Source organism: Sorex fumeus, unplaced genomic scaffold, assembly GCF_029834395.1.
Source record: "Sorex fumeus unplaced genomic scaffold, SorFum_2.1 ptg000092l, whole genome shotgun sequence".
Classification (NCBI taxonomy): domain Eukaryota; kingdom Metazoa; phylum Chordata; class Mammalia; order Eulipotyphla; family Soricidae; genus Sorex; species Sorex fumeus.
In genome coordinates, this window is record NW_026606149.1 from 9,581,575 (window position 1) to 9,607,807 (window position 26,233).

Genomic DNA, 26,233 nt, shown 5'->3' on the forward strand with positions numbered 1-26,233 from the left:
CCATTTCACCTTGGCTCCGTTGGCTCCCCCTCTGGGCCCAGTGGGTTTCCTCCAAGGAAGGCAGCTCCTTGGCCCAGCCCGGGCGGCCCCCAGGTCTCTTCAGGAAAGAGGCAGTGGCCGTGGCCTTCCCTCTCTGGCCAGAATGAGCTCCTGTGAGAAAGAGTGTGTGGGGAGAGGGAGAGAGAGAAACGGGGAGGCAGAGAGAAAGGGAGAGAGGGAGGAGAGGGAGAGGGAGAGCTGAAAAGGAGGGAGGAGAGGGGAGAGGAGAGAGGACGAGAAGGAGAGCGGCCCCGGGCTGTGGGCAGTGCCGCTCTGCCCTCCCTGAAGGACTGTTCCCGAGGCCTTTCCTCTCCTGTCCTCCCACCTTCCATTCTTCCGTATTGATCCCAATTTCCAAATGTGATTTCCAGGTTGTTAGGCACCTGCTTGCAATTAGAGATGTGGTAGATAACGGTGCTCTGGGAGGACTCCTAAGGGGAGATTGGAAACGGGAAGATTCCGAGTCGCTCTGCATTTCCCCCGTGTTCCCCTTATTTTGTGTGTGTGTGTGTGTGTGTGTGTGTGTGTGTGTGTGCGCGCGCGCGCCTTAATTTTTTTTCTTATCTGAGCAGCAACAAGATGTGTTATTAATGGACCCTGAGTAGAACACATTATTTGTTCTAGTAGCTTTTGACCTGTTTAATAAGTACTCAAGCTGGGGAGTGGAGTTTTTATTGTGCTCTGCAGTGCACAGTTATGAAGTGTAGTACATAATAAAATAAAAGCAATAATGTTGATATTTCTGAGGGATCCATCAGAGCTGACCTGAAGCCACATACTTCATCTGGTTTGTCCGGCATGAATGTGTGAAAGTTCCCGCGGAAATTACTGGAGACAATATTGCGCGAGGACTTGTGATTGTTTGCCCGTGGAAGCGGCCTCAGCCTCTGAGTCCCAAAACTAGTCCAGTGACAGTTCATTAGTGCTTCTGTCAGAAACCAAGGAAAAAGACGAAGCACATTTAGTAGCAGGCAATAAGACACTTGACTAAACGTTGCTGTTGAATGTATAAAGTATGAAATGAGGATTGGGCAGTTCTCTTAGGGAGGCAGAGCGCGGGTTCTTTCTGTAGCTACAGGTAGAGTTCTCTATCTGATGTGTTAACATCGGGCCTCATAAAATCATTACCTTGAGATGGGTTTTTCTAGGAAGGTCGAAGGATGATTGAGGAGAAAGAAGCCCTTCCAGTAGAAAAGTGTGTGGGTAGATTGTCCAGGTCAGCTGCCCGAGACGGCGCTGGTTCAGAATTGGCCACAATTGCTGTTGAATTTAAAAGTACTGTTCTTCTGTGAAAAGATACCTTACTGCTTTTCAATGAAATTTATGTGCTTCTTTGTCTCTTATCTGACTAATTTTGCCCATTGAGTGTGGAAGCCGACATGTGTTTATCCGAGTGTTTCCAGAATCCAGGAAAGGGCCTGACTCTTAGTTGATTCTTAAGAGACAGTGAATAAATGAAGAAGGAGATGGGTGGGCGCTGTTTCCAAATGGAGGCGAGCAGAGGAAGCAAGTGAGAAGGGCACAGTCTCCCAGCAGTGGTGATCGGCATCGTACGCGTCTCAGACGCCGACTGCCAGCTGGCTTTCTTTATGACAGAAAATTGTTTTGTGATCAGCCACTTTGAATATTGTCGTGTGTGAATTCATCATTTTAGTATTTAATTTTTAGAGTTATGCCCACGCTGGAGTTTGCATTTCTGATAAACTAAAAACCCAGAGTCCTGGGTCCAGCAGGACCCTCCACGCCGTGCCCTGCGCATGTCCTTCTCGCTGCTGCCGTGGGAAGTTTTCAGCTGTAATTCCAAACTCGTCGCGTTGTCTGTTGTGTCGTTTCTGAATTTTGGGGCCAGAAACAGATGTTGAGGACTGGTGGATAGCTTTCAGCTGAGTGCTCTGACTTATGCTAAGTTACTGGCGTATCTTTTCATTGATAGAATGATACAAAGTAGTACTGTATGAATGATGTCATCGCGTCGTATTTAATTTTATAAATAAAACCATTAGTGTTATAGAAACCACCTGATGCTTCTGAAGTCCTGCGAAGGCATGAACACACAGCCCAGAGCTGTGCTCCCCAAGCATGCTTCCATAGACTCCCTATTCGTGCTCCCGTGGACTCCCCATGTGTGCTCCCTGTGGGACTCCCCATGCGTGCTCCCATGGACTCCTCATGTGTGCCCCCCATGGGACTCCCCGTGTGTGCGCCTGAGGTGCAGTTCCCCGAGGCTGCAAGTTGCCTTTCCTGGTCCTTGCACACACTTACTGTACACGGCCGCGCGCCGGGCAGGGAGAGAGTCTGGTTGGGCCTCCAGGAAATGCTCTGATTCTAATCAGCCTCGTGTGCAAGACAGAAAAGCTGATAGTTCGAAATTGCACTTTAAACTGAGACAGACTGTCAGTCTTCAGGAATGGTGGGGAATGGCCTATTTGTGTAATCAGATACTAACCCTGGGCGGGAGCTGTCAGCCGCGGTCTTGTTGTGCAACAGCAGGCAAACTGCGCTTTATCTGACAGACAGTGTGTAAATCTGTCCATGCAAAAATCCAAATGTTTAGTTTGCTCCGAGTCACTGTAATAATCTGCTTATTTTCGTCTGCTCGCGCAATGACATCACTTAGCAGAATGTGCTGCAGACAGGGCCCCGATAAGCTGTTAGTGCCAGTCACTCATTCCTTGATTGGCAAGGAGAGCAGTAGGAATTTACTAGAGCTTTGCTTTCCGCTAAAAAGAAGAGACAACACATTCTGGACAGGAATAACTTTATTTAGCTCGCTTCTTTCACATCTCAGGAAAAAGGCAGAGCTCCATCTAATTATGGACAAGGGGTGAGGTGCCTGACGCCCGTGATTACCGGATGATTATGTACAAAGGGACTTCTCTTGCATCTGTCTACACTTTTCGAGTTTTGACTTGCTAGACACGTGGGTATGCATGTGCATAGTGTGTGCGCTTATTTCACTGGATTCTGTTCTTATTACAGTCAGTAACCCTTGTTTTAGCTTAAAAATAGCTGTTTTTTTACTTTTAGTATTTGCTTATTGTGAACAGTAATAGTTTCATAAAAGTGGATAATTACGAATCTGTGCATTTTATTTCTGAATGAAATTGAATCTAGCTGAATTTAGATTATCAGGAGGACTTAATTTTTTTTCTGCTTGCCTTTAGTGAGAATAAAACACCCTTCCATGGGTGAAGGTTTGGTGTTATATATCAGATATTGTTTGCGAGTTGTATTTTTATAGATAGTTGATAAGCGATATGCTTAATTACTTTGAAATTTTCTGTAAGATGAAGTTTTTGTTAAAATGTCCATTTTTGTTTAGCCAAATAAATTTATTTCTTTGCTGCCTTTAAATAGTCACTGAAAGTTGCTGGGCCAGAGAGAGTTGGTGTAGCGGTGAGGACCTTGGCATCGCACACGCTCCCTGGTCGCGATATGGTCTCAGGGGGATCCCTGAGCACAGAAGCAGCAGACAGGCCTGAGCTGCCGGGTGTGACGCACCAAACCCACCCCCCCCCCCCCCAAAAAAAAAGAAGAGGAAGAGGATGAAGAAAGCAAAGAAGGAGCATTGCTCACAGACCCAGGGGCAGCCTGCATCTCCGGACGAGAGGCTGAGTAGGCCGTGGTGTGTGGGCACGATGCCAGGCCACCTGCAGGGGCCTCATGCCGTGATGCCAGGGACCCACCCACCAGGTAGCTCCTGCCTCTCCCTCAGCACAGGGCAGAGGTGGCAGCACTGGCCCCCGGCTGTCGGATCCGCAGTTGCCTCACAGAGCATCTCGCCCGCAGTTGGTAATTCTCAACGATCCGTCTTTTTTCTTTTGGCGCCAATTCTGCCTGCCCGATTAATCCATGGCCAGGTTTATGGAAGCTTAGGTAAACTCTCAAATCCAGTCTGAGGACTTGTTTACTTGATAGCAATTAAAATGTGCTAATATTTTCGGTTTTCTTATTCCCCAGAGGAGATTTTCCTAATTATCCTCCTCCTGGGCTTGTGTCGTAAGCATTTTGTTCTCTCTCTCCCATGTCTGCGTGGCTCAGTCTGTATTCCTTAGTACTCCAGTGTACGTTCGCTCTGAAGAAGTGTGGGTACCAGTTATCAGTACACGCTTATCATATAAAATCTAACGATTCAGAGATTACGCGCTGCTCTGTGGATGTTCCTAGACAGGAGGGCAAGTGCCTCTCCCCTCCCCTCCTCTCCCCTCCCCTCCCCTCTCCCCTCCCTCCCCTCCCTCTCCTCTCATTTGGATCTTTCTCTTTTTTTAACTACAATTTTAGATTTTATTTTTTTTATTTTTTTTATTTTTGTTAGTGAAACACCATGAGGTACAGTTGTGGACTTATAAATTTTTGTGCTTGGGTTTCAGTTATACGATGATCGAGTCCCCGTCCCTCCACCAGCGCCCATTCCCCCCCACCGATGATCCCAGTAAACCCCCCGCCCCCTGCTGACAGGGCACTTCCTTTTGTTCTCTCTCTCCTTTTGGGTGCTGTGGTTTGCGAAAGAGGCACTTGGCTCTTAAGTCAGCTTTTACTGTGTGACAGTAGGTAGCTTCCACATGTCTTCTGGGCCCTAGATGTTTCCTTAATCGTCTCCCATTGCTGGGTTGGCTTGTCCTCCCCCTCAGCCCTAGTGGCCACTTTCGGCCCAGGCTTCCTTGCAGGCCTGCTTTCTGCCGGGCTCGGGGCAGCCTGGGGGGTGCTGGGCCTGCCTCTTTCTCAGGCCTCGCCGCTCCCCCTGCGCTTCCTGTTCTCAGGCTTTAGGTTTTGCTGTATTGTAAAGTGCGGCCCGCACAGCGTGTTGAGTTGGGATGTGCCTTCTGGTCTTTTGTGCTTCTGTCCTCGACACACGAAAGCACGGAGAGTCGCAGAGGGTGCCAGGAGCGGCCTTGAGCGTGACACAGAGGGCCCGAGTGGGCTCGGACGTGCTCTCTCCTCTTCCCGGCCTGGGCGTTGCTCTCTCTGGGGGCCGCTGTCTCCGGGGGACATGGGGACTGGGCGTGTACCTGACATCAGGACCTCAGGGCGTCCCCGCCGGGGTGTGCTGTGGAGGTGCTGCCGAAAGGGCCGTCACCTCCTGGCGAGGCGGCTCTGCAGACTGCCTTGCCCAGCCTTGGCCGTGGCGGGGGATGCGGTTGCCAAGGGTGTTCCTTGCCATATTCTGAGCCCTCGGTGGTATTTGGTAATGTGAAATGATGCAACGGTGTCAGTGTTCTTTTGAAACATTGCTTTCTGCCCTAAGCTGCTCGGGCGCCGTGGAAGGCATGGGGACACTCTCAGTCACCGTAGAGCCCTGGGATTATCCAGGCTCTTTGTGGGAATGTGCCCGGAGAGGAAACACCCCACCTCCTGCCATCACGGTGTGATGCGGGTGCTGAGCTTGGTGGCAGACCAGCTTCGGTTAGGATGAGGACTCGGGTGTAATGTAGAGAATCGAGTCACAGTGAAGCGGGGGTCATAGGTCGTCAAAGAGGTCTGGCCTGTGTCCCGCGTCCTGAGAGGTCTCCGGTCACTCGCCGCCGCAGCCACCCTGGAGAGCTAGACCACGTTTCCGCGGGTCCCCCGACGCCCGTGCCTCTTCCTGCAAGCCGCGGGGCTTGGCTGCCAGGTGTAGGCAGCCGTTTCTCATCTCACAGTTCCTCGGGACAGATTCCAGCTCTCCTTCTCTGGAGCAGACCTGAGCGGGGTATGGCCTGGGACGCCGGGGTGGGTGCGCCGTGCCCTGCACCCAGGCCTCACAGGTGCCAGCAGGCGCTCTGCCCTGAGCCGCGTCCTGGGCCTGAAACCCATTATGTTTTGGTTAGACGTTATTTTGAATTGTGCCTCTAAGAAGGAATGGCGCATGTGAAGAGATGCGGCCTCCCCTCCCGCGTGGGCAGGGGCTGCCCAGGCTCGTCTTCTCGGGCCCACTTCCTGCTCGTGGGAGCACGTACATCCTGCCATCCTGGAGCGGGCAGCCGCTGCCCGTGGCAGAGTTTGGGCATTTTCCCAGTTACCGTGCAGCTCTCTGCTCGGTGCCTGCCTACCGTGTGCCAGGCAAGTGTGACTGGCATGAGCTGGCATGTTCTTGCAGCGTGATGTCCAGATGGAGAGTCACCGTGCTGGTGTTGATCAGGCGGAGAGCCGGGGGCAGATTGTGGGCAAGAGGGCGCTTGGGAAGGAAGTCCAGGCCGAGGGGCACCACCGCAGGCACCCGGGGAGTGGACGCATCCCTCGGGCCCCGGGTCGGCGGGAGCCTGATGTCACCAGCTGGGCCATGTGCAGTGCAGGACGGGAACGGGGGAGGGAGGCAGCTTGGGGACAGCTACACTGAGGGTCGCAGCGCGGCCTCTCCCGCTGACTGGGGAGGGGGTGGGCACAGGATGGCCCTGATTGTGGTCCTGACTTGCGACGGGCCCCGAGGTCGGCCCATGCTCAGGACAGAGGGGCGCGGTATGGGGCGGGGAGGGGTCTGCCCAAGATCGGGGGCACCGGGGAGAATCAAGTCGGGTCGCACTTGACAGAGCCACCGGCCCAGGTTTGGGAAGCAGGGAGCCCACTTTGGGCTCGTCACTCGGGAGCAGCCCACGAGCTTGGTTGCTTGGGACCACATGGGTGGCGGGAGTGGTCAGGAAGAGACTCAGGGGTCCAGGGGCCCCACCTCGGCAGGAGGAGTCCGCAGGTGTCTCACGCAGCTCCCGGGCTGTCCAGTTGGACCGGAGGCCCCAGGTGTGTCCTGGAGCACTGGGACAGCGCGCACAACTGCCTTGCTCCCTGGGGCTGGTGGGTGCCCCTGTGGGACACAGGCCCCTGGGGTGGCGCCCCTGAAGGGACAGGCCCTCGCTGCACCCATCGGCGCCCCCAGGCCGCGGCGCTGCCAGGGACTCAGCTTTGTTTTCTCTTTCCGGGGAAGTCTCAGCCGGCAAGCTCTTTGACTTCCAGTTTTATTATTTCCCCGCCTATAATTGAAAAAGTCTTTTTGGTTGTTAACCTCCTTTTGATAGCTTCAGTTAATCCTGTCTCATAGCCTCCCTAACGCTGTAGTTATGCCAAGTAGAAATGCATTTTATCGCCTGCACCCTTCCAGTTGTTCCTGCTTATGCACTTAATTACATTGGAGCGAAATTCAGTTTAATATTTTGAATGCTGGAAGGTATATAATAAATGATAATGTTATTCCACATAGTGTTTTGTTTGAGGTGTTGAAGATTTGAAAAATTAGTATAAATGTTCTATATGCAGTGTTTATACATGCCTATCTGAATTTATCTTTTCCAAATAATGTGGGATGTCGGAGCCGTAGATGAGACCTGCAGGTTTGTTCTGTGGGAAGAGCCCAGAGCTGCCACCGTCCGCTTCTGCCCCAGAAACGCTTTGTCCTGGGAAGGAGCGGGATTGGCACTTTGGCCTGCGTGTCTGTCTCAGGCCAGGGGGTGCGGGGAGTGGGGCTGGGCCTGGGCCTGGCCAGGGGCCCACGGCACCGCAGCTCGGAACAGGTCTCGTGTCTCCAGCGCCAGCCCAGTCGGTCCCTGCTCCAGGAGGGAGGAACAGGCCCTGACCACTGGGGTCTCTGTCAGAATACAGGGATTCAGAGGGGGTGGGGGTCCGGAGCTGACCCTGGTGTCCACGTGGACCTGGTCTGAGGCGCACACCACCCGTCCTGGTGATGCTCCGATGCCCAGTGCTCCGCGACATTCACTCTGCAAGTGACTGCAGCTGCCGCTCTCTGGACGGAGGTCTCCGAAAGGGTCAACTTCACGCTGAACTCTCCGATCCGGGGCCATACATCTCAGGCCTTCCCGCTAATCTTACCTTGAGCTCAAATGGTCCTCTAGATCATCCTGACACGCGGGAAGGCCGAGATGATGACAGAGGCTAAGACAATGAAATACCTCGGTTTGGAGAGAGCTGCCTTGCCTGCTCGCAGACCCCCGTCCCTCGGAGCTCCTGCCGCTCACACGCCCGGTAGGTTCAGATTTCCAGAAATTCCTGGTCCATAGCGGGGCAGGAACTGCAGGCTCCTGTCTGCAGTGTATAGCTGCACGCGCACCCTGTCTGCTGTGTGTAACACGCGTGGGCCCATGAGCATGCCCGGCTGCACTCCTCAGACAGAGGAAACACACGGTTCCTTCCCACACGGAGGGTGAGCGTAAGCGCATCTGGTGGAAGTATGATTTTATTCATTTCAGTTTGACCTTCCGTATCGTCGATTCCTGCATCAGGTCACGTTCTGAGTCCAGGGTCCTGGCACGCTGTTGCTCAACCGGTGCCCAGCCGTCCAGTTGGACCACTGGGTCAGACACTCGCTCGTGACCTCAGTCAGCTGCAGCTGGACACTGATTCTGCGCGGCCAGGGTGCCTTTGCTTGCTTGATCTGTTGAGAGAACTGCTCCTAGTCTGTCCTTCTTTCTCTTTCAGCATGTCAGGTTGCTGTGGAGTTGGGCAGGCAGGGCTTTCTGGGAAGAGGTTCCAGTAGGAGGCTATTCTAAATGGTTGTGAAATCACAGCTACTCTTGCGTATTCCTGTTTGTGGAACATCCGTGATGTAGACATTAGTGCAGAGAGTTGTTCTGCACGCAGTAGTTTTTAACGCCCGACTCAACTACGCACTCTAGGGTTAAATTCCATGACCCTGCTGAAGTCCAGAGTGCTGCCAACGGCAGACACTTTGAACTCCCTTTCCTGAACTCCATGAGTATCTGCTTCCTACATACTGTCTCAGAGCCCGTGGCCTTCAAGGACCCAACCAATTATGCTCATGTAAAATTATAAGCTTTTGTAGCAAAAGGGGACTGGAATCATCTCTTCGGTGCAGATGTGTGGTGTCCTTTTATAATGAACAGTTTTCCCAGTCACATGTCATCACAGTGATGTGAAGAAAACATTTTCTTGGCCTGATATTACAGCACTAAAGACTGAATTGTGACATTTACAGATTCTGAACGGATTCGCTTGATGAGTTGGATTGGGATTATTGTTTACCCTGGGATGGAAGTTTTCATTTGTATTCAGCACTCACTTGATCACTTGACTTCTTGTTAATCATTGATTTGCTCAAGCGGGCGCTAGTAACGCCTCCATCCGTCCCTGTGGCATGCTAGTGTAACCCAATGGCATCTGTTCGTTCTAGGAACACAAAGAACCTCAAACCGATTGTTCAGGGTCTTGACGAAGAAGTCTGACCATCTCATAGGTGTGGCCATGCGGTCTCTTAACATCCCGTGGAATCCAGTCGGTAACAGCTCTAGTCCAGCGGTCGTCTTTAAATCTCATTACGTGACCAGCCCGTCTGATTTTCGACACCTTGGCAAATGAGACAGCGTCCCTGATCCTTGATCGTCGACGGATGTCAGAACTCCGGATTCTTTCTCTCATTTGAGTGAAACGTGATATTCCAAGCATAGCTCTTTCTATTCTTCTTTGGGAGACCCGAATAGCGTTCTCATCCTGTTTGCGTAGGGCCCAGGTCTCTGAGGCATATGTTAATGCAGGAAGAACAGTGGAATCAAAGAGATGTGCCCGGAGCTGGAGGTTCTTCTTCCTCTTAGCTATTTCTTCGCCGCTCTTGAAGGAATTCCAAGCCTCTCTCTTCCTCCTGTGCAACTAAGATGCCAGGTAATTCGTCATGTTGACTTCTCGACCTAGGTATACATAACTGTATTCAGCATCATTAGTTTACGTATTTATTTTAATGTTGAGATTTATTTGGGGCGAGGAGTTTGGGCTACACCCAGTGCTTTAAGGAAAAATTCCTGTGGGGCTGTAGCCATAGTACCAGTGGGTAGTGTTTGGCCCCTGACACCCTGAGTCCTGCCAGGAGTGATTTCTAAGCACAGAGCCAGGAGTAAGTTTTGAGCATCACCAGATGCAGCTCTATATTTGAAAAAATTAAACTAAGCTCTGTGCCCTGGGGACCAAGTATCTACATGCAGGGATTGAACCTCACTTGGCTGCCTGCAGTGACTCTCTTAGCCCTTCATGGAAAATGTGAAGTACTGGCTCTCTGACTCTGCAGACTAATAGACTTTTCTTTTGTTAGCACTTTTATCCCATGGTCCTTATTTTGGTCCTGTTGGTAAGACTAGTCTGACTTGCTTTACTACTGAACCTGTTTCGCTGTCTGTGCACTCAGCTCCAGCCGAACTGGGATCTGAATTGACCAACTGGTGACTGGTGATCGTGTTGTGGCTGTTCTCCATTGTCACCCCCGGGATGGCGTCTGCAAGGCCGGGCTCTGTCTTATACAGACAACAGGGTTCCGTTTCTGTGTGGTTTTCGGGATTGTGCGTCCCTCAGCCAGGTGTGAACCTGAGCTCTGGGAAGTTGTGGTCTACTGGTGGGCTTTTCCTGGGCTTGCCCGGATTGGTGGCCTGGGTGCATATGTCCTATAGATTTTTGGCTTTATTTCATTGTGGACAGTCATGAAGTATAAAGCCGCACCTCCATCAAAATTTATGCTCAAATGAATTATGAAAAGCAAGTCCTAAAGAGCTCAGGAGGGGAAGAGAAACAAAGAGAGGGCTGTGATTTCTTCTGTCATCGCAAAACCAAGTGCCTCCAACGGGTAATCAGGGAGTTTACCCCGACTGTCTCAATCAGGCCACTTCCTCTCCTTCCAAGAAGACCCTCCCAGCTGTGGGTGGGTCACGCTCGCCACCTTCCCTGCGCCCACCCTGCCTTGCGCCTCCTCTTCCCAACCCATCTGAGAGTCCCCCCAGCCGCCCCAGACTTGACTCACCGAGCGGCCTCACATGTTGAGCCAGCGCGTCTGACCAGTGACTCACTCTCGGTCATGGCTTCCTTAGCACAAATCGCAGGGCCAGCGTCGTGCGGGGCCATATTTTCAAGACCAACATACCGCGGTGTTTTTATGTTGCTGTTGTTTCACTGACACTGGTGATCACTGGATCTCGGTGGGCGACGTCTGTGTATGTCAGGGCCCAGGTCTGTGTATTGAGGGGTTCCTCCAAGGCATGGTTCATTGCTAGGCTCACAATAGGTTTTGATACATATTTTTTAAAAGTTGACCAATTGATAAGAGATGTGAAACTACTAGAATTTTAAGGTTATCAGAATCGCTGTAAATCTCTAACGATTGAATCAAGGCGTTCGGGATGATCGAGTGGAATGCATTTTTGTCTCTTTAGCTCAAATTATTTATATCAGTGAGAGGGGTGATTAAAAAAATAATTTTATATATTCCTTAAGCAGTAATATTAGTCCTTTATTTGTAACTGCTATTTTAACCTTCGTTACATAAATCCACTGTTTTCTTACCTAACCCGAAGCGATAAAATTTCATTTAGGCCAGAATAGAGGGTTGTGGCAATTTAATATATGTCTTGTTCTCCAGGACGTGACTTCTCTGGTTGGTCAAAATTGTTTCAACTCTCCAAGCCCTGCAGCTCTGCCACACGCGTGAGAGGAGGTGGTGGAAGGGAATGGGTCTCGCGTGCGCTGTAATTCCTCCCAGCCGTCGCCCCCGCTGCCGCTTATCCCTGCAGGCAGCCGAAGCAGCCTCTCAAGCCCTCACCGGGGCGCGTGGACCTTTGTTTGCAACCGCCTGTGCTGCGGTTCTGCACCATCCCGATAGACCAGGGTGTGCGGGAGCGTGCGTGGGGTCGGGGGTCGACCCTCTCCACGATGCAGAGTCGAGGCCGCTGCCTGATTCTGTCCGTGGGTTTTCTCTCGCAGGCCACATACCCAGCCCCCTTTGTTGAGACTGTCCGGTTATTCCTGTGCCTCCGCTGCAGAGTCGGGCCTTGCCCAGAGACTCTGGGCCACCACAGGGTGTCTGCGCTGATCTCTGGCACAGCACGCCGGTTCCCTGGGCTGTGATGGGGCAGGGCGACCAGCTCCACCCACCACCGCCTTAGACGCTTGAGCAGACTTGCCGCTTGGCTGACGGTGTTCCGAAGGGTGACTTCAAGCCTTGGAGGGTGGCTTCCTGCGAGTCCTGCCTGGTCCCCGAGCTGGGACATATGTTCCGCAGCTTTTAGGATCCAAATGCTGTCCTGAGAGTCTTGCAGGGCCGGAGGAGGAGGACAGCGGGTCGGGTGCTTGCCCTGCACACGCAGGCCCGGGGTTGAGTGATTGTGGCAGGAGTGATTCCTGAGTGCACAGCCAGGTGTGGCCCCCAAATACCCAGGCCACGGGCTTCAGCGTGAGGGAGGTTCGTTTCTTTTCCAGCTAGTTGTCAAAGATCAGCCTGTGGTTCAGCTCATTGCCACCTGTCCCGCCCGGAGTGGAGGCTGTCGGACCACCCGGGCAGCTGCGGGGAGCATTCCAACGATGATTGTCGGATGTCCTGGTGGCTTCTTGCGATCGATACTCAGCCTGTCTCGATCATCGGGAGCAGGGCCCTCTCTGAGTTCAGTCTAAGTCGCCTAGATGCTGGTGTTTCCAGGAGCTATTTCTGGCTTCGAGAGGGAGCGTCTCTCCGAGTCGAGCTTCCTGCCGCTTTACGCACATAGGCAAGCACGTCGCTTCCTGAGCGAGGTGGCCCCCGAGACCCTGACTTCCGTTGACTGCCCGTTTACCTTTTTGATGACAAGATACAGAGAAAATGGAAATTTTTACTTTCTACTCAGTTTGAAGCGGCATTTTTTTTTCTTTTTGGGTCACGATGCACAGGGGTCACTCCTGGCTCTGCACTCAGGAATCACCCCTGGCGGTGCTCGGGGGACCATATGGGATGCTGGGAATCGAACCCGGGTCGGCCGCGTGCAAGGCAAGCGCCCTCCCCGCTGTGCTGTTGCTCCAGCCCCTGAAGTTGCATTCTTTAAAGAAAATTCAAACATGGAATCTCCTGGAGTCTCACGGAGGTGAAGCGAGTGGGATGGCTCTGCTGGGACCCGGGGCCAGTTGCTGCCGTGCCGGAACCTGGTTCTCACAGCGACCAGTGACGTGATGCCAGGGGAAGCCATGCCACTCCTGCGGTCCTGAGCCTCCTGCGGCCCCGGTGTCTGGAACTGCCCAGTTTGCTTTAACAAAGCCTTTGAGGTGCTTTTGAGTCCTTTTGAGCCAGAGACCTCACGAGTCAGTCGGGGGTTGCTCTTTGCTGACTGCCCTTTTGTGCCTTTCACTGAGCTGCCGTGTTCAAGAAAGCGGTCGTCATCTTGCAACGTGGCCCCACTTCGTGTATTTGCCCTCCTGGGCAGAGACCCCCCCCCCCCCAGGGTCTGTGTTCATCCCCTCCTGGTGTGTTATTACGGAATTATTAGATGACAGTCATTTCAGACAGAATGCTGCTGAGCCTTGAGTGGAGCGCTCGGGGGAGCTTCGACGCAGCCAGGGCCAACGCGTGAGTCCACCCGACTGTTGGGTCAGCTTCTCCCGCACCTTGCGTTGTGCACACGGCTCTTCATTGATAGTGAGCCAGTACGCATCACTCAGTTTTGCCGTGTTGGTCTAGTTTTACAATAACAGTTTTGGAACAGTTAGCACCCTTGTTTCTGTTTTGAGAGATAATAGCTGTATGATTATTTAATATTTTGACAAAATTTAGCAGGCTGCTTTGTTAAGGCTCATTTCTGGCACACCGACTCTCACTCATTGCTGTGATTTTTGCAGTGGTGGACTTTTACAATTTATTCGCTTGACAAGGCTGGGTTCAGACTGTCACTTAGGGCTGATAAGACAGTTCCTGATGGTTTAATTAAAATACTCAATTTCAGTTGTGAAACACTTCATGAACAATGATGATGCTTGGTCAGGTGTTCATATGTGACCGTGTTTATTTCAGGTTCCTTTTCAAAACACGCAAGCGAGGTTTCCAGCTCCAGTTCACACTCGGAACACTTGGGTACGAGTGCCTGCCAGCTCGCTCTCCGATGTAGGCAGTGTCGCTGGGTGATGCCAGGCGTCACTTGCCACAGCCCCTCTGATACCTTTTATCCGTGTGGTTAGGGTACTGTTCTGCCCTAATTTCTTTGTTTTCACGCAATTACATTTCTGAGAGTGCTTAACCTATGCTAACAAATGCAGCCCTGGGTGGTTCATTTGAACTGCGTTAGGATATTCCACTTTATGATTAAACTCATTATTTATCTACTCCCCAGCTGGTACTGATGGATATTTAAGATTTATTTAATTTTGTTGGTAAGACATTATTTAACACGCTCATATTTGCATCAGAATTTCTTAGGGTGTTTTGTGGGAGAAAAGGTAAGGACAAGATGTCTGCAGCTTTGCAGTGTTGCTAATTATATTATATTTCAAAGTATCCTGAATCAGAGACATTAGAAGGGGATATGAAAATATAGTGATTCCTCTCGCTGAATTTTAAAGATTATTAATAAGCCACTAAAATACCTAAATATCCTGACCTTCATAGAGAGGTGGGATCAGTGAGACTTTGTGTTATCTTGCTAATAAGTGAAGTGATAATCTACATAACAGACTTTGAATTGTCTGAGTGACGTTTCAAAGTCCCGCCTGAAGAGGAGCGAGTACCTGGCTGTTCCTCTCATCTGGGGTGTTCCGGAGAGGCACGGCCAGGATGGAACTCAAAATGCAACTTAGATATTCTGACACAAATTGTCTGCCCTCCAGGCATCCACAAACAGACAGTTGCTCTAACATTTCCCTGAGGCAGACGCGTCTCTGAAGGCAGTGCTGTTAATCACAGAATCTTAATTCCGCTCCCTGGATGGCTTTAATTCCCACACAGCGCCGTGGCAACCCCGTGGACTCTCTAGCTCTGCTTCTCTGTCGTGGCAATAGGTATTCTGCGATGTTCTCTCCCCGGAGCCCGGGGTCTGGAGACGGGGGTTTCAGTCTTGGCGAGTCCCACGAAGCCCGTCATAACGTGTGAATTCCGAGCGGTGGAGGCGTGTTCAGAGAGCCAAGCTGGGAAGGGCTGCACCCAAGCCGGGGAGTCCAGGGGGCCAGAGACACGCCTCTGCCCCTGTAGCTCTCTTGGTGAGTTCCTGCCGAAATGGCTCTTACCTGCTGGGACCCAGCCCCGAGTGTCAGAGGAGAGACCTGGAGCCAGGGGCTGCCACAGGCCTGCAGAACCCTGTCCCACGCTGCCTCCCGCCGCCCCGCCAGCCCTGCCTCGCCCTGGCTCTCCCCTGCGCTGTCCTCTTTTCTTTTCCTTTGGAGACCTGTGGAGATCACGCTGCCCTGAAGATGGCCCTAGGAATGGGCGCTCACTCCGGCCGCTCTCCTGCGGTTTGCGGCGCCAAGTCGCATTTCTTGCGAGCTGGAAGAGCGTCTTGGCTCTGCGGAGAGGCCTTCTCGTGGACACGTCTGCAGAAGCCGCCACTGTGCTTTAGCGTAGCCGTTTATGAGATTCGTCTTTTGAAGGAAAAAGCCGAAGAAGGAGTCAGCTCAGGGCGTGGGGCAGATGCGGCTGGGACCCTCGACCCACGGCTGTTCCCTACCGGTGTGGCTGACCTGGGCACCCTGGCGTGCGGGGTGGTGGCTGCGGTCCCGTCAGCCCTGGGCCTTGCTCTCTGCACTGCCTGCAGCCGCACGTTGGATGATGCGGCCAGGCGCAGGGCACGGGCGCCGGCCGGATCCGCTGCCGCGTGGGCGATGCTCTTGGCCTCTTCTGTCCGCCGCCTCCCGGCCCCTCGGGGAAGCCTCTCCCGCCGCCGCTCTCAGAGGCCCATGTGTCACCCAGAAGCAGGGAGCCCTGGCCTCGGGGTCGCCCTTGCGCGTGGCTTTCCCGGTGGGGCTGCTCTGGGCTGGCCCTCGGCTCTCGTCCACACGTCTCTGTTGGCGGCCAGCACTGCCCAGGCCTGCACTGCTGCTCTTTTGCAGAGGCCCTCGGAGGGCCCGGCAGGCCTAAGTCTTCCGGGAGCGGGTCCGCGTGGGGCCTGTTCCGGGTTCTCTTCTCAGCCCAGCCCCTGAACTCCTTTCGGACTTGAAGCACGTGAGGGTTTTCTGAAAGTCACCCGGTGCCTTGGTTCTTTGTTCTCTGGCTTTTGTCGCTTCTTGACAGACACTGAGCCCCAGCCGAACATTTTTATTACTTATGAAGAATAGAGTACGTATATTGAGACGTCATAGCTGTAATTTTGTTAAACGTGCATCACGGCAGATTTAAAAATGAGGGATTTATTTTGCCATTCATAAAGTTGTAATACAGTCCGGAGGAACTATTTGTTAAAAGATAGCATCTACATAAGCTCCTTATTTATTTCTTGTAGGAGAAGGTTAGATTCACAATAAATACGTGGGGAAATAAGGAGAGGGGGAATCTGTCTTGGAAATAAGATCCCTGTCATGGTTTTGAAATGCTAAATGCATGAAGACCTGTCAAAGAGATATACAGACATGATTTTTTTTACAGTGTATTTCAAAGTATTTAGTTGCGTTTGTCATTCTCTAATACCAGTAAGCAATGATCAAATAAGACCGTGATTTCAGTTAGGGTGTATCAGTGGGTTCGAATGGTGTTTCTGCGCATATATAATACAGACCGAGGGATTGAGAATTTGTATTCTCTGTGACATTTCTTAAATATTCAGCAGCTTTCCCTTGCATTGCCCTTTGGAGCCAATGTTAGGAAAATAGCTACATATAACGGGGGTAGCTTCGGAGTCTCATTCATGAGGATTTGCAAGGCTGGGTGATTAATTTGTTAATGTGATCCACAATAGCCCCAAATGGGAAAGTTATTGGAGCTCGGGGCTCCTTCCTCCTCCGGGGCTGCGGAGTGTGTCGAGTCCTGAGCAAAACTTATGGAAGCGGCCCCATCTCTCGCCCGTCTCCTTATTTATGTCTCAGTCCCAAGCAGACCGTGCGGCTCTCTCTGTGTTGCCGCGGGTTCTGATAGTCAGAGGGAGAATTCTCTCCCTCTGCCGCTCAAGGTACTGAGAAGACCAGAATTTTGAACATTGGGTTTCAGCTTGCCGTTCGTTTGACTGGGCCTTATCCTGGATCAACGTGTTGGACATTATTGGTGACAGGTCGTGTTTTAAATTAAATAGCAGAAAAAAACCAAGTTGTGGATGATTTTATGAATGCACATTGGAAGGGCAGAGACCCGCCCGGGGGAGCGGGGCTGTTTGTTTGTTTGTTCCTAATGGCTTCATCATAAAAGGCCCAGAAAGATTTCCAGTGCGAACTGTGGGCCGGTGCTTTGTAGTGTGACTGCTGATTTGTTGCTTTCGTTTTGTTGTTCATACAGGAAAGGAATTGAATTTTATTTTGTTCAGACTTGATTTATAAAAAGTTATTGCTGTAATCTTATTTTGATTCTTACACAGAAACTTCGGTGTGTTCCCCTGTGCGCGCCCAGAAGTCTGCCTTGTTCAGGAAGTGCCTTTGGCGGTTGCCTTTTCTCTGGGGGGGCCGGGGCCCAGGCGAGGCCTGGCCGGGCCAGCGCGGGGCTGTCTGAGTAGTTTAGTATGGATCGCTTTTCATTTAGCCCGCGCTGACAGCGCATGCCCTGGATAAGTGGCGTCGGCCTGTACAGGTGAAATCTATTCTCACATTTGCCTCAGGGGTGACTGGACTGTAACAGAATTTTTCAAACCCGTTGGGCCCAACCGCAAAGCAGAGAATGAATGGCTGAAGTGCCAGGCCTGGACAGAAAAATCAATGCCTGCTTATACAGACATGACAGACCGGGCCTGCAGCTCTCCTCGGCCCGTCGGTGCCTCCCGCGCGCGCGCGCACAGGGTCCACACCGGCTCCTGCCCGGGGCCTGAGGGGGGCCCCGAGCCCGACACTCACCGCCTCTCTCCTCCTTCCGCAGGAAATTTACATGCCACTTATGTGATCGAAGTTTCACCGAGAAGTGGGCCCTGAACAACCACATGAAGCTGCACACGGGAGAGAAGCCGTTCAAGTGCACGTGGCCCACGTGCCACTACTCCTTCCTCACGGCCTCGGCCATGAAGGACCACTACAGGACCCACACAGGTGTGCCCGCGACACGGGGCGTGGAGGGGTGGCCAGCTGAGGGTCATTCCAGAGCGGGGCCCCCTGCCCTTGTTTCGGCCTCGCTCACGCTCAGCACGTTCTTAAGGTCGTTTCAGCACGTGTGTCTGTAAACTAAACGCATGTCCTAGTTAGAACTAACCTCATTCTCCATCTCCGCATTGACGCGTCCTTGCCCCAAAGGGCCCTGTAGTGGTGGTCTTGCTGGAAGACGTGGGCCGCATCGGGTCTCTGCAGAGAACGTGCCTCTGCGTCCTTCCTGCTGCCACCCACCCGGTGCCGGTGGCTTCCAGCAGGGCCGAGGCGTGGCCCTGGGTGCCGTGGACACACTTCAGCCACGATGCTGATTTTCCCGATGAGCTTTGGAAAAGTAACACAGGGCATCAATAGATTTAGCTGCTGTGCATGTTTTACATAATTTTGTGTTTTCAGCACACCAAGAAAAACTTATTTCACATCAGGCCACCGGGAGGACTCTCTGGGGCTCCAGGTGATTGTTAGTGAGAGCCGTGCCCAGAATGTGTCCTGGGCAGGAGCTGGACCATCGCCCAGGACCCTCCTCCCTCACCTTCTGAGGCTCCGGGGCTCCAAGCCGAGTGTCCCCACGCCTTGCAGGCAGCTCACCGGGCCTTCCCCGTCTCCCCGGCCATCTCGCTAGGACCTCCTTGGCATTTTTGTGATTTTCTTTCTCTTTACACCTCTCAGAAAGAATTTCGTTTCAAGGGGAAAAAATAATACATTTTAATCAGCATTCCCAGATGTTCCTCTGATTGCCAAGCCGCCTATATTATTGTTAGAAATTATGGGTTAAAAGTTCTTCTGAAGCAGGTTGTGGGGCGCCCAGGCCTCCTTAGCTCCGTGACAAGGGCGTTGACGATTTAAGGTCTCCCGCCTGCCCTGAGAGATCACTTATATCGAACAGCAGATGAAAAGCCAGTGCAGATGTAATTTATCGTCGGCGTTTCCTTCTAAAGAATAATTGTGGAGACTTGGCTGGATCAATAATATGGATTTTTGTTGTTAGGTCTTGTAGTCTGCACCATAATGAGAGATAGGGGACAGTGGCTGTTTTCTAATAGAAAATAAAGGATAGGTTTCCATGTCTTTCTAGATTCGAATGCAAAATGGCACCCTTGCAACTAATTCAGGTTGTTAAGAAAAGTCCCCTCTTCTATCTCTGCTGGCTTATGAATATGCTGTGTGAAACGAACCCCCTTTCAATGGACAAAATATGAGAGTTACTTCCTTCCTAAATATTTTTCCTTGAAAATACTGTTGCCCACTGTCCAACCCCCATCTCCTTAAAAAAAAAAAGGCAAGTGAAAATTGAATTTAGAATGAAAAACAAATCAAGCCACCAAGGTAAAGGTGACATACTCTGCTAACATCCTAAATAAAACCCCGCACATCAGGAACAGCCAAGGTCACAGCTGTGTGTAGAGCCACACAACCTGGTAGACCAGGGCCTCCATATTCATGCCCACCTCGCTCTGCGGCCCAGAGGGAGCTGTAGGCCCTGCCCGCCTGCACCGCCCACGGCTGGGGGGAGCGTGGACCCGCAGGGCCTCTCCCTTCCTGGGTGTTTTTATTTCCCGGGCAAGGGGTAGAGCTCAGAGAACTTCCTGCCCTGAGACGGGAGTCCCACTCTTGAACCCGAAGGCCGCGGCTGCTCCCGCCTCCACCACGCGGCGTGGCCAGCTCATGCAGAGGGCGGCTGTCCGCACGGCCTCGGGCCCCGGAGGGCGTCGAGAGGTTTTTTTCCTCAACATACACTGGTATGTTAAAATTAATGAGCAAATTATCTTTCGGGATTCAAAAAAAAGTGTCATTTAATAGCTAATACAGCTAGTTAGAAAGATTTATACTTTGAATTGATTAAATAATGAAATGAGTGACTATAATTAAACTATATTCTTCAAAGCCCCATCCGCTCAAATGTTCTTTTCAATTTTGAAACAGGGATGCTGAGGAATAAACCCAGCCCCCCAATAAAACGAAGCGGGGAGAAATATTAAGTGCAGCTTTGTTTTATAAATAATAATAGAGCACTTTAACACACCAGTGTGGGTGAGAGCAGCCCGAGCTGGGTGGAATCCCTCCCTCCGCACGCACGCCTTCACGAGACGAGCTCCCTGCCGCCCTCGCCCGGGGCCGGCCCGAGGGGGCCCCTCGCCGCTTCCAGAATACTCTGGTGACATCTCTGCTGTGACTGAGACGTGTTAGAGCAAAGCAGGCTGACTGGGACAGGACACTAACTAGCGAGCCTTGGAGGGAGCCCTCGGACAGGGAGAGTCGGTAGAGCCAGAGCAGACGCGTCCGCTATTCCGGGAAGGCGCCTCTGTTTCAGGCGTGTCCCCGAGACCAGCATTTCATTCTCTCCGGTGCCTCTTCCCGAGCCTTCTGGGACGGCTACTCACCAGCACGCATCACCTAGACAGGCTGCTCCGGGTGGATTGCACGGATAAACTACAGGGCAGAATGTTTGCGGGTGGGAAAGTGCTAGCAAAATAGGCATTTACAGGCTTGTACCCACTGCTGGAGCTGCCAAATCTGTCGGCGGCTGTTGCCGAGCCCCAGCCCAGATCCACTGGAGATGAATAATAGGTGGTTTCCGAATAATTTTGCTAGCAGTCCCCAGACTTCCTTTTCTAAGCTGTGAAAATTCGAGAAACAAACAGCATTGGATTGCTGTTGCTACTGAGTAATGTAGGTTTTATTGTTACTCGGGATCTTCAGTATGTTCAGGGAAGCCATTTAATTCGTATTATTAAGTAGGAAGTTATTAAAGGCCCAGATAGAACCGGTGTCCTTCAGCTGCTAGAAGATCCAATATATTTTATTTAAGCAGAATCATAGAGGGTGTATATGAACTATTCCCAGCAATCTTCACTAAGCTCGGAGAGGCCAGCTGTAAGGGAATTGTAAAAAATCAGGATATGCATAAAAACTGTTCAAGTGCATAAAGCAGCCCCATCTGGAAGACATCTACCAGAAATGAAGTTGTACAAAACCGTTCCATTGATAATAAAGCTAATTTTTATGGGTCTGACAAGTATGTAATTATGTGCAGTGGTGCTTTTCAGATTTTATCACAGTCAATAAACCGCAGTGGTAATTTCATTCCCATTTGACATATTTACATGGAAACATTTGATTGGAGGAATTAGTAACCCTGAAAGCCTTGATAGATATGTTTTAATGATCTGTGACCTCCGCAGTCCCTCATCTGTTTATTGTTGCAACAGGCGAGAAGTCGTTCCTGTGTGACCTGTGCGGCTTTGCGGGCGGGACCCGGCACGCCCTCACCAAGCACCGGCGGCAGCACACAGGTGAGCGCAGGGCCCGTGGGGGGACAGGGCAGGGCGGCTCCTCGCCTGCCAGGCACCGGGCTCCTGAGAACTGCCCTTGAGGGGTGTCGGGTCAGCCCCGTGTGCAGTCTGCTGAGATGTGGGCATCCGTGCCCTCATCCACTCGCCATGGGGGGTGTCTGGCCTGCGAAACACGGGCGCATCAGCCTCTCCTCTCTGGCCAGACGTGGACCGGCCACTCGGCAGCACCGCCCCCGCCCTGCGGCCCACCCCAGCCTCTCCCCACCCCCAATGTTCCCTCACCCATGATCACCTTCCTCGCTCCCGTCAAAGGGGGAGGGTCAGGCCAGTGCTCTCTGCGCTGTACGGAGAGCCAGGGCCAGCGAGCAGAGCACATTTTGTTTGCCACGTTGTCCATTCTCGGTGTTGCAACAACATTCAGTGCGTTCCTGGTTTGGAAACACACAGTTGTAAAGGCTTGCACACTAAAATTGATGACCAACCTGGCATATGGTTGTGGGTTTTATCAGTAATTAATAATTCTAAATTGCATGTGCCTGGGACAGTGCTGATTTATGGTGTTGCGCTTGTAATTATTACTAGGATCGCTGCTACTCTCAAAAGTATCCTCGTTAGGATGATAAATCACGTGGCGGCATCCCCCGTCTCCGTGGGTCGGGGCTTCCTGGCAGCCCACAGAGTGCTTGAGTTTGGAGCTAGCATCAAGATGGCAGAGCGTTGTCCTCGGAGAGTCGCTTTGGCTAAGGCACATTCTGAGGCCTGCATTCATGAGGCAGCTGCAGGTAGCTTAGTGGTCCTTCCAGCGTTCACGAGATGACTGGAAAGTGAGCTCTTCCCTTTTAGTCTCCGGGCATGCAGGATTCAAAATTCTAGTTGGGATTGAGATAACAGAGAGAAATTTTCAGTGTTTGGGTCAGAACGACAGGACAGTCAGGAGGGTGTTTGCCTTGCATGCGGCCAACCCAGGTTCCATCCCCGGCATCCCATAGGGTCCACCAAGCACTGCCAGGAGTAATTCCTGAGTGCAGAGCCAGGAGAAACCCCTAAGCATCACTGGGTGGGAACCCCCCACTTAAAAAAAAGAAGAAGAAATTTTCAGTGTTTCACGTAATATTGGAACTCCAAGCTTAGCTTTTTGAGCAGAAAGCTCCCTCTGAAGTATGAGGCCACGTCCCGGAGCCTGCGTCCACGCCAGGCCCTTCCCACTTCAGCTGCGAGAGGCAGCAGGGCCTGGCCCCGCCCTTCTCCGGCTCTGTCTTGAGTGGCATGGCCTGTGGGGAGGAGTGTGGTCTGATTCCTCTTGGTGCCAGAATTCTGGCCCCTTGGGTGTGGCAGTGGCCCACGTGCTGACCGAGTGGCCAGGGAGGCTCCCGGGGCCGGCGTGACCGCGGTGGGAGCGTGAGGCGGAGATCACGACGTGCACAGGTGATCGATCATGAAGCCCGCGTCGAGCAGGGCACAACTTTATATTTCATGTCAGGTCCAGAGGCTCCTTATTACTTTGCTATTAACTTTATACCATATAGGACAATGTCTCACAGACAGAGGCATCCATCTTTTTGGCATTTATCTGCCTCTGTGGCACAAATCAAACACGATTCTTTAATACCAAAGTCGGTTCTTGAGACTGTTTCCTTCAGCCAAACAGCTGAGTGCAACTCGGCCCAGGCCCGTAGCTTTCATGCCGGATTTATAATATTTAAGTCACCCTCAGCTCTTCTGTTTCAAGGCCAGAATTGCGTGGTGCATTTGAAATCTGTATTTCTCAGACGCGTTCCCCTTTGACACGGTTTACCTTTTTACCACCCAGTGCCCACGCAAATTACAATCAGCTTGGAAAGGGATAGGTATCAAAAGTGTTCCAAATGGCGTAAATAATTCCCACTGCAATATAGACTGTCGAGGGGGCTGACACGGAACATCTTCCATTCCGAGATTTACTTTTATCACCTGTCAGAGACCCTTGATTCAAGGGCACAGGAGCGAATCCTCACGTGGAGTTGAAGAGTCTCGACCAGCTTAATGACCAGCAGCCCGCCCAGAGGGATGGAGGTGTGAGTGTCCGGGAGAAGCTTTCGCCCGGCTGACAGATCGTTGACACGCAGAGGACACCGCTCCGTGCAGACGCCATCGCTGCCCCTTCCTGGCTTTCTGTTGCTCTCACCTCCAAAGAGTCCTTTATGGCTGGTGCGGCCAGGAAGGCCACTTCCTTAAGAGCACCATGATTTAGAGTAACATGTACTGTCTTGGCATGGACGGGAGAAACAGGAGGACAGGAAATTTTCTGTCTGTTCTGCCTTTTCAGTGACATAGCCAAGGAGGCCTCCTCACCAACGGGGCACCCAGCCCAGGGCTAGCTCAGCTCTGCGCGAGGCTTCATTTGTCTCTGAATAAAGGCTTGAGCGTGAGGAGAGATCCAGGCAGTGATCAGTGTTAAGTCTGTCAAAGGTTTTCTTCATTGGTAGCTGTATGCCTTCTATGGTAGCATCTTTTCATTTTCATTACTTACTAAACCTTAACAGTCTGAAATCATTCCTTCAGTTTTGTGATCAGCTGGAAGTTGAGTTCATCATATGGTTCACTTTGAAACAGACAAGAAACTGCTTGCATAATTCTAAAGTTTATTTTTATGAAGAAATTCCCTGAAGAAGTCCATTGTTCTGGATGAAAGAAAAAATGCTGATATATCCAAATGATAGCATTGAATGTGTGTGATTGCACCATGTGTCCTAGGTGGAGTGACATGCCCAGGTCGGGGGCAGCTGCGTCCATCTGTAAAGCCGGGGGTCCCGCTGACCCCCAACCCAGGCACGCTCGTCTCCTCCTCCTTGCTTTAACACAGTACTCCAGTCAAACAGATTTGGCCAGTGGTATAGCTTTCCACTGTAAAATCTGTAATTCAAAAAAATTTTTATGAATTTTCCAGTATTATCCAGTTTACTCTATAGTATTGTCAAGTTCAATATAAAATGGCAGTTTGTAGCATATTACAAAATAATGCTAGCTTACCAGGAACTACAGATTTTTAGAATTGTAGAGAATATAAACAACAGACTTTAACGTTGTGGTTTTAAAATTTCAATTGTATCATGTCAAAATGCCATAAGTATAAATGAAATAGACTGTTATAACATGCTGTAAAGTGCTTATGTGAGCCTTGAGTCAAACAATTAACTCTGAGGCACTAAGACTACCTTGAACTTGAACCACTGATTTAGGCCAGGGGTTTATAATGTGTGGCTTTCCCTCCCTCCATATTTCTGCCAAATCCAGGAGAAATGGGTAGATGTAATTAAGATATCTAACAAGGCTATTAGAATATACAACTTAGCAGCGAGTTAGAAGAAAGCAAACACATCTTCAGCCAGGTTAAGTAGATTGAAGATATTTCAGAATCCATTTATGAATCAGTTTAATAAAAAAAGTGAAATGCTAGGTCACTTAGATTCATTAAAAGTTGAAGTTCTGGGGCTGGAGCGATAGCACAGCGGGTAGGGCGTTTGCCTTGCACGCAGCCAACATGGCCGACCCAGGTTCGATTCCCAGCATCCCATTTGGTCCCCCGAGCACCGCCAGGAGCAATTCCTGAGTGCATGAGCCAGGAGTAACCCCTGAGCATCGCATCGCCGGGTGTGACCCAAAAAGCAAAAAAAAAAAAAGTTCTATCTCCTAACTTATAATTTCGGCACTGCTGCAATAATCACAATAGTATTCTGTTGATGTAAATATACATGTGTAGTTTCTCAGTTGTTTTGAGCACAGTATAGTATTTAGAAAAGCATCCGAACAGTGTGTAACACCTCTACGGCGGGGACTTCCGGACAGTGCCCGGAGATTGAAGGGAGGCCTCCCAGGCAGTGTGGCGGTGCCCATGAGTTGGAGGACTCTGATTTGTGCATTTCACATCGTCTCTTGTTCATTACTCTAGCTAGATTCAGTGACACGTGATTTGTTTCCAAAGAAACTGCTGCGATGAATTAAAAGTTCACTAGGAAAATGCAAAGCCTGAAAGAGCCAAAAGACTGTAGTAAAGAGGAACAATCATCGAGGGCCTAAGCCTCTAACGCGGGACAGTCAGCGTTCCAGCACTGACACCTGCTAAGACAGAGACGGGCATGGCCGGACCAGGAGACGGACGCACAGAGAAGGGGACCGCAGGGACGGCCCTGGCCTGGGCCGGAGCCAGGGGACCAGACCCACAGAGGAAAAAGAAATTTTATATTTCGAATATGTAGTGCTGGAAAAACTGGTTCTTCAAAATTGGTTATCCAGCAGAACTCATCCCATTTATAAAAGTGAACTGAAAGTGTTCATTTTGTAAATAGATGATTGATGCTTTATAAAATTCTTGAAGAAAATTTAAGGAAAAATATATCCTTGTGATCATGGATTATCAGGTTTCTTCTATTCCGCACCAGAAGTCTGATTCATACATGGAAAAAGTCAAAAAAAAAAGAAAAAGAAAAACAAAGGCCCAACCGTTGATCGTCGATTTGCTCGAGCGGGCCCAGTAACGTCTCCATTGGAGACTTTGTTGTTACTGTGTCTGGCATATCGAATACTCTCGGTAGCTTGCCGGGCTCTCCGAGAGGGGCGGAGGAATCGAACTCGGGTCGGCCATGTTGGCCGCGTGTAAGGCGAACGCCCTACCCGCTGTGCTATCGCTCCAGCCCATGGAAAAAGTCATATTTTGAAAAATTATAACTTGATATACTGAAAATTTTATAATTTATCTTCAAAAAGCACTTAGAAAACGAAGATAGTCTATGGAGTGGAAGGTAATTGCTAAATCAAATCTTCGAAAGATTTGTTTCTGAAATCCTCTTTTAAGATCTAAGAACACAGTTACCTGAAAACAGCCAGCTAAAAAGGGACTGACAGAGCTGAACCAGCACTTCGTCAAGATCAGAAATGGAGGGCAGAGAAGCTCATGGAAAGATCCTTCGTATTGCAAATGGTGATGATCTGCAGTGATGGTCGCCCTCAGA

General features: G+C 51.1%; 1 protein-coding gene across 1 annotated transcript in view; it reads left to right on the forward strand.

The window, feature by feature from the left end:
- Positions 1–26,233, forward strand: part of ZNF407 (zinc finger protein 407) — a 332,396-nt gene that overhangs the window by 192,770 nt on the left and 113,393 nt on the right. Inside the window, exons 4-5 of the mRNA XM_056131528.1 lie at positions 17,732–17,898; positions 21,162–21,245. Of these exons, the coding sequence (XP_055987503.1) occupies positions 17,732–17,898; positions 21,162–21,245 (251 nt within the window). The remainder of the gene's footprint in view (positions 1–17,731; positions 17,899–21,161; positions 21,246–26,233) is intronic.